This window comes from Amblyomma maculatum, chromosome 1, assembly GCF_055883805.1.
Source record: "Amblyomma maculatum isolate TAMU_Amacu chromosome 1, ASM5588380v1, whole genome shotgun sequence".
NCBI lineage: Eukaryota > Metazoa > Arthropoda > Arachnida > Ixodida > Ixodidae > Amblyomma > Amblyomma maculatum.
Genome location: NC_139344.1, coordinates 323,213,870 through 323,228,592, shown reverse-complemented (window position 1 = coordinate 323,228,592; position 14,723 = coordinate 323,213,870). Strand labels below are relative to the sequence as shown.

The 14,723-nt window shown below is 49.6% G+C and overlaps 2 protein-coding genes across 3 annotated transcripts in view; one reads left to right on the top strand and one right to left on the bottom strand.

Annotated features, from left to right (window-relative positions):
* Positions 1 to 951, bottom strand: part of LOC146207299 (protein Wnt-16-like) — a 38,887-nt gene extending 37,936 nt beyond the window's left edge. The window contains exon 1 of the mRNA XM_084576474.1: positions 860 to 951. Coding sequence (XP_084432600.1) covers positions 860 to 951 — 92 coding nt within the window. The remainder of the gene's footprint in view (positions 1 to 859) is intronic.
* A 10,336-nt stretch (positions 952 to 11,287) lies between these two features.
* On the top strand, positions 11,288 to 14,486 carry nito (RNA-binding protein spenito). 2 transcript variants are annotated; one of them, XM_084583578.1, is made up of 2 exons: positions 11,288 to 11,848; positions 12,442 to 14,486. In XM_084583578.1, the coding sequence occupies exon 2, from the start codon at positions 12,511 to 12,513 to the stop codon at positions 14,392 to 14,394; it is 1,884 nt and encodes a 627-aa protein (XP_084439704.1). In that variant the 5' UTR covers positions 11,288 to 11,848; positions 12,442 to 12,510; the 3' UTR covers positions 14,395 to 14,486. The 2 variants fall into 2 exon arrangements, with proteins under 2 accessions (XP_084439704.1, XP_084439650.1); XM_084583524.1 differs by having other exon boundaries at positions 11,288 to 11,851.
* Positions 14,487 to 14,723: the final 237 nt, after the last annotated feature.

Here is a 14,723-nt window from a genome sequence, read left to right as displayed (position 1 = left end):
CGCCGACCGAGAAATGAGAGCGCCATTCAATTGTTGAATAAAATTTCATTGTGATTCTGAATGCGCTGCGTACACAGTCTCAACACAGTGCAGCAGACTTAAAAAGGGAAGAAGGGTTTGTTCAAGTACAAATTATAGGGGGCAGCTTCGATCACCAAACTGCAATGAGGCGAAAGCCTCTATCGCGCAATGGTTCGAAGACCTCCACTACGGCACCTTTTTCTCTGTTTGCACTCCCATCTTCGCGATGACGCAATAGCGCAAGCTACCAGCCAACATATAAAGCCCCGCTTTGACCGAGCCGTATCAACGTGCCTGCGCGGCCTAGGAATAACGTGCATGCAAGGTTCTTGGCAGGCTGATTGTGATATCACCCGCCCATATGAAAGGAGAGGCCCGAGTTGGCAGCGCCTGCCAAACGTAATATCAGGAAGCCCTACATCGAGTTAGTGCTCGGCTATGTCAGCTGCCAGCTACCGCCTCCCACGTAACGAAAGCTTTAAGGACGGACACGATCTGCGAGCATTAGCCATTAAAGGCTATCGCCTTAAAAGTTTGGAGAGTTGTGGCGTCGTGGTAAAGGGTGGTCTCTGGTCTTAGAACAATTTTATATAACTTGATTTCTAACTTATGTATGCCTGCAGCTTTATTAATAGATCGCCATATCATTGACCTCTGGCGAACAAACGACACCGAGAGGCAGGGAAGCGATGTACAGCGTTGTCGAACTAAACTGCGTGCACGGATTGCAAATATTACCCTCGCGCATCATTGTGAACGCCTGTTGGTCAGGTCAGGGCTACAGTTCCGTAAAATGAACTTTAAGAGTGCCGCCGGGGAGCGAGACGTCCTGACTCACATCCAGTTGGCCGGCGCATGATGCGGCAGGCTGAACAGGAACAGCAGCACCAGCGACAGTGTCTTTGCCACAGGCGGGAACGGCAGGCTCATGTCGTGCCGACGCCACGAGGTTCCGGAGAGACGGTGCGCCTGCACGAGCTGACTCTTCTTGGTCGGGAAAACCCGGGCTGGCTGCCGCGCGGTTCAAGCCGGAGTCGGTTTCGCGGGCGGGACTAAGGGGGCGGTGTCACCTCCCGAGGCATGCCCTCATTGGCTGCGCGTCCGCTCCGTCTCATCGTGGCCGTTTTTTTTTTCTCGGCCCGTCACTGGCAGTGCGTGGAATAACGCGCGCACCCAACCAGAACAGGCCGACCCTTCGCCGCCATCAGTGGCGTGCAGATGACCGAGCAGTACGCGGGACTCAGATTTGTTGCATTCTGTTTCCTTTTGTTGAGCCGGATCGAATCTCGTCCGCTTAGAGGAAACAACATGCGCCGGGCCTGCCAAATATTGCGTTGCATGCTCAAGCGTTTAAAATATTCTCACACGTTCCGCAGAGAAGATACGATGGTTTCCTGGGTTCATGCCGCAGCGGCATGGGCTAAATTATGTGCCGATTACTCCCTAACTTTTATTAGCTAAGGCATGAGAAGAGCGTGATCGCTTAATCGTGCTCCGTAACATTATGACTTTACTTATCTGAAGAGACGTGCGCTTGAGTCGTGTTAATCATGTCGATTTGCCCAGTCTGCGGAATTAATAAAAGACATTTCCTGCGATTTCGTAAACAATTTTTTTTTTTTGAAGTAACGCTGAAGTAATCCCTCACTATTCACATTAGCAGACCGACGGCCCGATGCTGTCAGGCGAGCTATTGCAGAGGTTAAATCACTGGTGCGTTTGACAACCACATATGGGCCGTCATAGTGGGCCAAGAGTTTTTGATGTAGGCCACGGCGCCGAATTGGACGCCACAGCCAGACTAAATCGCCTATAGAGTACGCGACCCGCCGGTGACTGGCATCGTATCGTGCTTTAGAACGTTCTTGTGAAGCACCAGACCGTAATCGGGCGATTCTCCGAGCTTCTTCGGCGAGACAGAGGGCCTCAGCCAGGCAGGGATCTTCACGGCTTGAGAAGGGCGGGATAGTATCCAGGGAGTAGCGTGGCGGCCTGGCATACAGCAGGAAGAATGGACTGTACCCAGTCGTCTCATGCGTGGCGGTTTTAAACGCATACGTGATGAAGGGTAGTATGGTATCCCAGTTCTTATACCCTGCAATCACATACATGGCTAGCATGTTGATAAGCGTTCTGTTGACGCGCTCAGTCAAGCCATTTGTCTGGGGATGGTATGGCGTCGAGTGTCGGGAAGTTACGGCGCATAAACGCATGAGCTCTTCAACAACATCAGCAGTGAATTGTTGGCCCCGATCAGTGATAACAATTCGTGGCGGCCCGTGTCGTAAGATGACTGAGTGCAGCAAAAAAAGCGACACCTGATGCGCCGTAGCAGACGAAACGGAGCGGCGGTTTCACAGTAACGTGTGAGATAGTCCACGCAGATTACAATCCAGCGATTTCCATCCACGGAGTTCGGAAACGGACCTACGAGGTCAATGCCTATACTTGATCAAACGGAGCTGTCGCGGTCTTCACAGGGCGCAGCAAACCAGATGGAGTTGCAGTTGGACGTTTGTGGCGTTGACATTGCGTGCAACTGGCAACGTATTGTTCAATCGTCGAGCGCATTTTGGGCCAGTAAAATATTTCTTGGGCACGGTGGAGTGTTCGAACCGATCCTAAATGCCCAGAAGTTGGATCACCATGCATGACACGCAATACGTCCGTGCAAAGCGCCTTGGGAACTACGAATAGGTATCATGGCCGACAGGCGAATAACGCTTTTTCCATAGGAGGCCATCACGCACATAAAAACGGCTTGTAGCTGCGCTGGCTTGGGCGGCGGCAAAGAGAGGCTACAGACTGATATCACTTTGCTGTTCCTTTTTGAAAACATTTGCGTCGGAGAACGCTGGCTCGAGGGTCGATATATAATTGTCGAAATCGTCGCTGTCAGGTCCGGTCGTGGCCATTGGCATCCTAGAAAGACAATCTGCGTCTGCACTACGCCTCCCGATTTTGTACACCACGGCAAAGTCATATTCCTGTAACCGGAGGGCCCAGCGTGCGAGGCGACCACATGGGTCTTGAAGGTACCGCAGCCAACAGAGCGAATGATAGTCAGTTACGAAAGTAAGCGACCGTCCGTACAAATATGAACGGAAACGCTGCACAGCGGAAACAACAGCCAGGCATTCCTGTTCGGTGACTGTGTAGTTTCGCTCCGGCTTGCTCAGGGTAGGACTTGCGTACGCGATAACATGCTCTCGTTCATCGTGCCGTTGAACAAGGACTGCCCCGAGACCGATTCCACTAGCGTCCGTGTGGATGCGCTGCTTGGTGTTTTTTTTTTTTTTTTTTTTTTTTTGTTCTAAGCCTTCCCTGTATCCCAGTTTCTTGAGGGTTACACGTCCAGTTTCCGTTAGCTTTAGGCGTTCCATTTGGTTTACTTTGTGGGCCTCGGCAAGCTCCTCCTACGTATTGTGAAGGCCGAGGTGGAGGAGGCGTTGCCTAGAGGCATGTTCGGACATACCGATGGCGATTTTGATGGCTTGACGGATAAGAGCGTTGAGTTTTTCCGCTTCTGCTTTCTTTAGATCTAAATATGGTAATCCGTATGTTATGCGGCTTATGATGAGAACCCGGATGATGCGGACGGTATCTTGCTCTTTCATACCGTGTCGTCTGCTGGCCACACGGCGGACCAGGTGCGCCACTTGAGTAACAGTAGCCTTAAGTCTCGGGAGTGTTGCGGATCCTGATCCATATCTTTCGGGATGTTCAGGCCAAGAATGCGGAGAGAGTCGGCTTGAGGGATAAGGGTTCCGTCAAGATTTCCGGATCAGGAATGTCATCTTTTGGTGGTCTTCCTCGAGTTCTGGCTTTAAGAACCAGGAGTGCAGATTTCTCTGGTGCGCAGATGAGTCCGCAACTTTTTAGGTAGTTGTTGGAACAGATGGCTTCCTGAAGGACGTCTTACTGCTCTCCTGGGCAGGCCGCCTCGAATCCATGTTGTTACATCATCGGCATATATAAAGCATGTCGTATGCCGTTGATTTTATCTAGAGCCTTCGGGAGTTTCATCATAGCGATATTCAACAAGAGGGCCGATATAACAGAACCTTGCGGGGTGCCTTTGTCCGCTACCAGGAATTTGTCCGTCTTGAGGTTCCCCAGGCTTATGGTGGCCGTACGATTCGTCAAGAATCATATGAACATAGTTATATGCTCGCTCTCTGCAATTGGTGTCCTGTAGGTTGCAAAGAATTGCGGAGTGCGAAACGTTGTCAAACGCCCCCTTTATATCCACTGCAAGAATGATGCTCTTACTGTATTTGTCAAGATGGTCAATGATATCCTCTTTGAGTTAGAGTATAGATACCTTGTGCGGATAGGTGTTGTCTGAATCCATAGAGCGTATTGGGGATGTGCCCTTGATCTTTGCTCGTAGAGCTTCCCTGCGCATGAAGTGAGGGATATATAGGTCGCAGATTCCCAAGTGGTGGTGGTTTATTGGGCTTGGGAATCATGATAACCTCACCGTGTTTCCGCGCTTCTGGAATGTCCCCCGTTCCCCAGCTGTTGTTGATTTGCTCAAGGAGGTACTTTGTTGCTGCTTGGTTAAGGTTCAGTGAAATTTTGTTGGTTATTCGGTCCTTGCCACGGGTGGTATTCCGGGCGAGCTTCGCCAGGGGCGCCAGTAGTTCCGTCATCGAAAAAGGCCGATCTAGGTCCTCATTTCGGCTCCCTTAGTACGTCGGGTGTATGATGTGGTGTGGACGGAACAAACTGCCGTTGGTGAATTGCTTCTTGATCTCATGGATTTCTTGCTCCGTTCCATCGTGGGAATGTAATATTCCAGCCAAGTTTTTCCGAGATGTAGATTTAGACTCTGTGGTGCCGATGAGAGATTTCAGAATGTTCCAAGTATTACGCATACTCAGAGTTTCTTATAGTCGATCGCAAAACTGGTTCCAGTTTTGTCTTCCGAGGTGTTCGGCATACTCTTCGGTCTGTTTGGTGATTTTGGCAATCCGCTTTTTTAGGGTTCTGTTTTTTTTCTGCTTTCTCCATCTTCTAAGGAGTCCTCGCCGGGCTTCCCAAAGATGTAGTTGATGAGAATCCACAGCCGATGTTTTTTGTCGTGAGTTGGATATGTTTCGCGTGACGTTCGACCTTTTCTACTAAGGAGTTGGTCCAGGCTTCGAGGTCGGCCGTGGATGGGGGCGCGGTGTCTCTCCTGAAAGCATCCTCGTTCGTAAGGCGAGCTTTGCCAATGCGAAGCGGTGTCTTCTTATGGGTAATTTCAATTTGTATTATGTGGTGATCACTGCCAAGAGTCTCTTCGAGCCTGTTCCATGCACCTTGCGAGATGCCCCTGGTGAATGTGAAATCAGGATTGGTCTCTGTAAAGAGGACGGAAAATTCTCCCCGCGTGGCTAGTCTGTGCTCTCTCCCTGCTTTGTGAGTGCTCTGAAAGCAACCAAATCAACAGATGCGACGTCCGCGATCGACACTGATGTGTGAATATGCCCTAAGTGTCCACAGCTGCCTTTTCATTTTTAGATTGACCAAGAAAATATCTAGGAACGAGGACTTTTTTTTTTTCGGGGGTGGGGGCGGCGTTGGAAAACATGCCTTGCTGAGACGCTTTTACAGATTTTCGCAAATTGGCCAATAAGTTAACCAATAATAATAATAATAATAATAATTATTATTATTATTATTATTATTATTATTATTATTATTATTATTATTATTATTATTATTATTATTATTATTATTATTATTATTATTATTATTATTATTATTATTATTATTATTATTATTATTATTAACGAAGATATGTCGGAAGTGCAGTACAAAAGTGATCCTAGCTATGGCCCGACTGACACTACTCGCACGGAGCACCGCATTCGCGTCACAGGGTTCGTGAGTGCAAACCAAATATTATCATAAATGAAGTACAACCATTTAATAAGAACCGAAATAAAACACTGTGTAGTACAAGCTTGGATTTCACCTGCCTTCCGAGCCAGCGAGCCGGTGATGTCGCGTGCAGCGCACGGAGCACGCATGTGCTTATCGGATTGCTAGCGCTCTTGTCTTTGAGGAAGCACCTCCTTCGGACTATACTTCTACTGCAAGATTTCCTTTGGTAACGTCGTAATAATAAAAAACAAATCCGTATAAAGATCGCATTCTACAGGCCAAAACGATGGTCACCGAGCGGGCCAATTTATTCCACAGTACTGATGATACTTAAGCAGTTTTTAAACATATTATATACGACAATATAATTACATAGCGGAATCACCTCGAGATGTACTTCATACGTTTTTGCTAACGTGGGACGCATTCACAATCAATATTTACTCATCCCCGTCTGCTCTACAGTGCAGACGTGAATAAAAAGTTTCCCGCCTATAATTAAGTATCCTTCATGAAAATACGCATTAGGTTGCCCAATTAAGACGGAATGCAGGTGGCATGTCGCGGTGCGCCTGCGGGGGCGCGTCAAGGCGCGTGCTCGTGCGAGAGAAAGCGCACGGGGCACGCCGTGAAGGTAGCGAGCTGAGCCGGCGGCAAGAATTACTGGACAAGAATTAGAGGACAAGAATTACTGCATTATCGGAAACAGAGTTTATTGCCCTATTGGACAAGGTTCTCTAAAAAAAAAAAAAAAAATTGTTCGTCTACCACGCATAAATGCTCTCAAAGTATTTCGAATCCTGGTTCAAGCAGCGCAATTAATTGAGAATTCGCCGTTGCTGAGTTGTCTTGAAGGAATTAACAACAGCCCGCTTCTTTGATATATGTAAAATTTATCAGAATCCTTCTTGTCAATTATGCCAAGAAAGTGACAGAGAGGAATTACAGGCCAACTCCCTATACAAACCGGCCAGGAAGATTGAGACTGAATTTTGTAGCCGCAGGTCACGTTTTGATGAATTGATGAATATGTAGTACAATGTATAACTTTGAAGGACAATTTTTTTATTGTTTGCCGCTCTTTTCAATCAGGCATAACTGTTCATGCCCATGTCCTTGATTAAAAGTTGTTGTTTTCAATGTATTAAACCGGCTACATCTGTTATACACGTACAGTCGCGGACAAAAGTGGTATATTCCACGCGAATCACAACGATTGCATTTTTTTCAGTATAAAAAAATGTGCCACACAAAATTGATTGGACTAGATGGGAAGTATATCAAGGAGGGTACGTTATGCATATCTCAGAAATAACTGCTTTTCTGTCAGAAAAATCTGGCGGGCAGTTTTCTCGCAGCCCGTGGAATATACCTCTTTTGTCCGCGGGGGTATGTGCGTCAGTCGCGAGATTACATATATATATATTCCGTCTTTCAACCGACTGATTTGTTTTGAACGAAGCTAGAACAGCTCACTCCACTAGACAACTGCAATTTTAACTATATGCGTAAATTTTGTTCCTTACTCTGAATCTGAGACGCGCCATGAATTTTCGCCGGTGCCTTTTTTGCTCTAAACAAAAACAGAAGCGGTTGACAGAATCTCCAGCCAACAGTTTGCCATGCATTCACGTCAGGTCGCGCTACACCTGCTTACAGCTTTCGAAGGAAAACTGCATAGCCTGATAAATTTATTTCTGTACAAAAGTTGGGGCAAAAATGTTGAAGCAAGTGTACAAGCTTCATTCGACCGTGCTCGGCTGCACTGACGAAGGCGCGCGCGTGCGTGAGCGGCGTTGACTATATTTTATTCCTCGTACGCGATAAATCTTAGACGCTGATGAAGGCGTCTTAGTTGCAACCGGCAGGTCCTGACATTTCACCCCTTATGGTTTATACTGAGGCGGGCGGAGCGAAGAGCGAGCGCGCGTTTCCCTTGTGCGTGAACGGCGTTAGCAGAAGCGCAGCAGTGGGGCCGTGGCGACCCCACCGAGGCGCGGCGGGCGGTGGAAACAGACCCCATTGGTGAGGCCGTAAGTACCGTTGGTAAGTACCGTAAGAGAAGAGAAGCGCGCTCTCCCTCGAGACCGGCCGCGATCAAACATGGAGGCGTCGTGGCGCCAGCTCTCCCTCCAGCATAGAATAGCATAGAGTTAATGAACTCTAAAAGTGCGGATTAATTCCTACCTGCATATTCTCTAAATATATTCATAAAACAATTGTTTTAATTACATTCAATTGAAAATGAGTTACTAATATTTTGAAGAAAAAAAATACGAATAAGTTTTTTGTCAGGGCCTGGCCGGAAGCCGGAAGTAAAGCAGCTATAGAGCTATAGTGCCTAGAATATACTGGCTAGTGTGCCGTGCGGAGGGCTCTCTCAATGGGAGGAGGTGTCCGCGCCGGCGATGCCTTCCAACTTTGGCCGCCAGGGGCGCTGCTCATCGTAAAGGTGCCGTCGACGCCGTCGGCCGCCGGCGCGCCCTTGATTTGCCGCAGCTGCGCTGGCCGAGCCATCAGTGGGTTCGAGCGCTTTGGACGCGTCTACGCTGTTCTTTTGTTTTAGTCGTTCCGTTTCTTGCATTCATATGAGATAATTAAATTTGCAACGACTAATGATGCTAAAAATAAAGCATCAGGGCAGGGAAAAGACATGTTTCGTGTCGCTCTGTCGGAGTGGCTACCGCTCGAATCAGGACTAGGTTTCTATGTTCGGTGTACCATCGGACCCTGCGCAGCTTGCGTAGTGGAAGCGGCTGATTAAAAGACAGGACCGCAAGTTGACTTCAACGTGTGTTGTCTGCGAAAAATATTTTGAGGAGAGCTACATCGAGAGAACGTTCAAAGTGACAGTAAACGGCATCGTCAACGAGCTCGCTAGAGATAGACCACGAATTAAGCCCGAAACCGTGCCAACGCTATTCGACCATTATCCGAACCATCTTCTGCCTAAGAAGACATCGAAAAGAAAGTTGAGGAACCTCTGTGACCAAGCGGCCGCTAAACGACAAAAACGCAGTGCCGTAATGCCAGTGGTGCAGACGACAGCCATGCACGCACCGTCAAGGATGTTTGACAATGCTTCCAAGGAGCTGGCAGCAGCAGAGCCGAGCGAGAACTCATGCCCGCAGCAGCAGACGTGCAGCTTTGAGCCTCGGGATCCGTTTGACTCAATTTACATACCTGCAACTTGGACCAAATTAACCGAAGCACCTGCTGGATCTGTAGCCTAAGCGCGTTATCGAGTCTAAAAAAAAAAAAAAAAAAAAAAAAAAAAAAAAAAAGAACTTTGTCACTTTGTAACTTTGTACATAGAAAAAGTGATAACTTTTGGAAGCCAGAACGCAGTTCTGTAGACACTACAATGTATATTCTCGGAAAAGAAAAAAACAAGCGCGTACAATACAACAATATCTAAAGCTGAAGATAGAGCTATATAGGTAGAGTGCACTGGAGGGTCTTTGTTCCGAATGTGGCCTGCAACCAGCTGATTCAGGAAGCACATATCATTCACGGGAATATATTTTGCAGAAAAAGTGTCGCTTGACCGTCAACTCTGAAGGGGCTAGCTGCGCCTAATGCAAATACCAGCGGAGGCTTACACAAGATGCGCAGAAAGAAGGAAAAAGCATGCAACTAGCCAAATAAATGCTGCAACATTTCTCGCGCTCTGAGAAGAGCTAAGAGAAAACTGGCATGGAGCGCAGAACAAGTGGCTCTATTGAAAGCGCAAAATGAGGAGCTAATAAGTGAGTCTGTGGTTAAAGTTTTTTTTTTTTTTTTTTTTTTTTTTTTTTTTTTTTTTTTAATCCCGCGCGTGACCTAGACAATTGTGACCGTACAACAACCGCTCGGCTGCTGAAACCGCGAAGCCGAAACTGGTGAAGAAAGTAAAATTAATTATAAATTACTTAGCGGTGGTAAGCGAGAAACCACGTGGAGAATTATACAGAAATATCTAGCGCATCATTAGCAAGTGAAAAAAAAAATACCACCAAAAATTGGTATCAGACTACTTTAAAATTATTGCGGTGTCATATGTGCGGCCTTTCTCCAAAACCTTTAGCGGTGCATTTCTATATTTTTACTTGTTTATTGTTGCTGCGCCTTTTTTCTCAAATTTTTCTATATTGTAGACTTTGTAAAAAAAAAGAATCAGTGATACAATCACCACTTTTGTTTCTTGCCTTTCCTTCTGTTACAAAAGAAAGCACACCGCATAATAATCATTTATGTATGAAGCAACAATTAAGTGACTTCCTAATAAAACAAATGAATAAAGAGTAAGAACAAAAACTGAAGTCAGATTCAGACTGCTTGTGTTTATTGTCGCATGCGATCTTTGAAAACATGCGCGCGTGCAATATATGTTACGAAAAAGCAAGGTCGCCCTTTTTTTCTGTAGCATATATGTGACGCTATAAAACGTCACTAACCTGATATATATCACCTTAGCAATAAGCATGACTGAATTGCAGAAACGTCGACGTAACCTATCCGAAAGCATGAGGCCCGTATACGCATTGACGTTCGTATCACTTGACTGCGGCATCGCGATATACCATGGACCATAAGAAAAGACCGAAGAGTAAATAAAATTCAAAGTTGGATTAATGAACAGCGTAAAATATTAAGGGTATTTTCTGATACCTGTGTCACACGGACAATAACAGTCGTCGTCGATCCGTTCCGGGTTAGATCGTGATTGAGAATATAGTTCCCATAATTCGGGACAACCACCTGGGCTGACTGAGCGCTCACTCAGAAGGAATATGCATACGATACCTTACATCCGCAATCGCGATGTGGATCGCAATCGAGTGGCTCTAGATAAAATAAAATCGTCATCGGAATATTTCATAGCAATATATTGAATCCGGCCCGGACTCGATCGTTTAATCAAAGATTAACAAACTATTGCAACCAACGTGTCAACTTTAGGTGGTTTTCTGAAATTTCTTCTCTCGCTGGATATCAGGAAGACAATATGTGTTCTGCTTAAGACCTTATCCGGTTCAGCTGAATAAATAAAACAGATATATAGCAGACATGGACCAGACAGTATTTGTTAAACGCTTCCTCGAGCGCTATTTGAGCGTATGATTCTCTCCGCACAGTACTAAGACGGTATGAATGTCTTCCACCAAGACTGTTTTTAGACACAAAGTGCGCTTAAACCGTCAAGAGACAGGTTTCGCAGTGAAAAGCGCAGCACGCTATCCGGACCTATATGCCGCCTATGCTGCCGAGGCCGCGAACGCGGAGCGATAGCACCTTAGCTATTGGTAGCGCCGCCCCGCGGTGGCGGCGGGAAGGCATCACCGCGGCGGACACGCCAGCGCGCGCCCTCGGCACACTAGCCAGTATATTCTAGGCACTATAATAGAGCCAAGGCTTGGCCGCCATCGCTCGGCTTGCGCAAGCCAACGCAGCGCCTCCTCTGCTCAAGCGCAATCGCTTGGTTTGCTTTGTGGTTCTTCATTGCAGGCCTCGTGCCTGGTACTACTGTATGTGACCGGTGTTACGTTTTGTGTACGAAAAGGTTCACGAAATTAGCTGCTGTGAATGTCTGTTGAATCCCAGTCACATAATCTGTGCTTTCTGCTGCCGTCCGCCCTGCAATCTGCACTTTCATCAGAACCTAGGGAAAATTTGGCTCAGCGTCAGGGAAATATTATCGAGGGAGCTTGCCAGTCGCTCGCTGCTCGGCCGCCATTCTGACCTCCACCGTTGCCGCAACGTTTCTCTTGCAGGTTTTGGCGCTTCTAAGACTAACCTTTGCTATTTAGCTGGTTAGATCGCCTCGAGTTCCGAGCTTTCGCGGAGTCAAGAACACCCGGGCCAAAAATCGAAGGCTCTGCACCCACGTGTGCGTCTAGACTGCTCTCCGAGCAGCGCAACAGCGGGACGGATCGACGGCAGCACGCCGACTGAACGACCGGGAAGCTCAGTGGTAGTGTGTATCGTGCTGTTTGTTTCTACTTTGTCTAGTGAGATGCATTTTACATTTTTGTACACCGTGCGTTCAGTGATCACTGCTGCTTGTTCTCGTTAAGAATGGTTTTGTGTGTGCGCGCGTGTGTTATGCTTGGGAATTGTGCCTCGCCCTTGGGAAAAAATTGAGGCCGTGTCCGGCATTGTGTGCGCGCGGCTGAAGTGCTTGAGCCGGGGATGACGCACTGGCACCTTTAATCGCTCGCGATGTGTTACTCACATGCCGTAATTGGTGAACGTACTGCGCACCGCACAGCCTGTCCCACGATCGTGCAGTTCCGTTTCAATGCAGTGGTCGTCGCCCCGCATATCAACTGTACTGCTAGGCCTACGAGTCGTCGGCGGCCCCTAAGGCCACGTCTTCCTCCCGGCATGTGCACGTTACTTGGAATGTGCCGCAGTACTACTAACAGTGCTTCGTGTCCTAGGGCCCGGTGTACCCGGTCGGTGCCGCCGGGTCTTTGGAGTTTTGGTGATGTGGGCCGCAGTGCTTGCCCTATTGAGTCGGTCAACCAAGATGGCGGTGTTTTGTTGTGTGTTGATTTTGTGCAGTGTCTTGCCGCTCCTGCTGAGACTCGGGGGTGAAGTGATCGCTGCGGCCGTGGTGTGTGTGCGTGAGGGATGAAAAAACAAGACAGGGACTCGCCGGGCAGAAGCAGCAAGCGGTCCATGGCTCGCTACGACGACAGCCCTCGGGGGACGCCCGATCGGCGAGATCGGCGCGGATCCAACAAGTCTCCGCCTGAGCATCGGCGCCGGGGCCGCGACGCCTCAGCGGACCGGATCCCCTCGTTCGACGACTACCGGCTCAAGGTGGATCGGAGCCCGCCGTACAGCGGCTACAAGGTGCTCTGTGCCACTAACCTGAGTCACAAGGTCAACGACCCGGTGATGCGCGAGACGCTGCAGGACTTGTTCCGACGCTACGGCGACGTCTCGGTCAAGGTGTGCCACGAGGGCGGGGAGCGCGTGGCTTACATCTATTTCCAGTCGTACGAGGACGCCAAGGAGGCGCGCCACACCAAGCAGCGGGCCGTGGTCTACGACAAGGCCATCCAGCTGGAGCCCGTGATGCGGGTTCGCCAACGCAGCCAGAGTCCGCCGCCAGACTACCATCACCACCACCACCACCCGCCATCGTCGCCTGTGCCGCGGCGCATGCGGCTCGAACACCACCGGCTGCAGCCGCCGCCGCCTCCACCGCCGCCCCCACCGCCACCGCCGCCACCCGCCATGGACATGCGGCCCATCGAGCGGCCCTTCCCGCCGCGCTTCCGCCGCGACGAGACCAAGAAAGAGAAGTTCCCAAACTACCTGCACCATGTACCACCGGAGGACGACGACAAGGCGACACGAACGCTCTTTGTGGGCAATCTCGAGGTGCCCATCACCGAGACGGACTTGCGGCGCATCTTCACGCGCTATGGTGTCGTTGAGGACATCGACATCAAACGCCCGCCACCGGGCCAGGGCAACGCATACGCCTTCATCAAGTTTGTCAACCTGGATATGGCGCACCGCGCAAAGGTCGAGATGTCGGGCCAGTACATCGGCAAGTTCCAGTGCAAGATTGGCTATGGCAAGGCCACGCCGTCTACGCGCATCTGGGTGGGCGGCCTGGGCTCCTGGACCTCCATGTCGATGCTCGAGCGAGAGTTTGACCGGTTCGGCGTCATCCGCAAGATCGAATTCGTCAAAGGTGATTCGCACGCTTACATTCAGTATGACAGCATTGACGCTGCGCAGGCAGCGTGTCAGCAAATGCGCGGTTCCCCACTTGGAGGACCCGACAAGAGGTTGCGGGTTGACTTTGCCCACCCTGACCCTGCGAGTATGTACCCAGCATACCCAGGCACCTCCGAACCGTTCCGCCCGCCGGCAGAGTTTGCAGACCCAAGCTGGGCAGGTAGGTACGACGACAGGCGCTGGGAAGCATCATATGTGTCCATGCCTCCAGCACCCGGGGGACCTGGCTGGCGGCCACGCAGCCCTCCGAGTCCCTCGAGTTCGGCGTCCGTAAAACGCGAAAACGGGACAGCCCGGGGTGCGACGAGCCTGCAAGAGTTGGGACGCGGGTGCACGGTTTGGCAGGGATTGCTGGTACTCAAGAGCAATGCTTTTCCTGCCCGCATGGTTCTTTGCGCCAAGGAGCCTGCTGAAGGCATGCTGGTTGAACAGACTCTTCGGATCACGCAGCGACTGCGACTAGATGCCACTAAGCTGACGGAGGTCGAGCGGCGGCTGTCGCAAGGTGTATGTTCCATCCTGGTGGCTCTGGGCCAAGAAACCGAAAGCCAAGAAGCCAGCCAACCCGTGCTCCAGAACCTGATCACTTACCTTAAGCAAAAGCAGGCGGCTGGAGTCATATCTGTTCCAGGGGGCATCGTATATGCTTTTCCCCCATGCGAATTTGCCCTCAGGGTGTTGAACAGAGCCTGCCCCAACATCCAAGGCTTGGACGAGGACCACATTGTCGTGGTGGTGGCCCCGAACCCAGATAAATAGCTTTCTCTGTCTCCTTTCCCCTTTCCCCTCCGGTCACCTCACCTCACTTTCTCTGCTGAGTATATAAAATAAACGCTCCCCTCTGTGGTGAACGTGTGTGTCCCCTGTTGTCTGTGGTGTGAGGTCAGTGCACTTGGCCCACTGCCCTGCCACCGTTGAAGATGCCGTCCAGGTGCATCGTTCACCACCGCTTCTGTTGTGGCTATGTTTGGTTGCACTAGTGTAGTTAATTCACCTCTTCATCGACAGTTCCGGGCCTCAGCATGTGGTGAGCCCATGTTAGCGGTGCACATGACAACGGTGTATTCTGTGAAGCTCGTGAGACACGT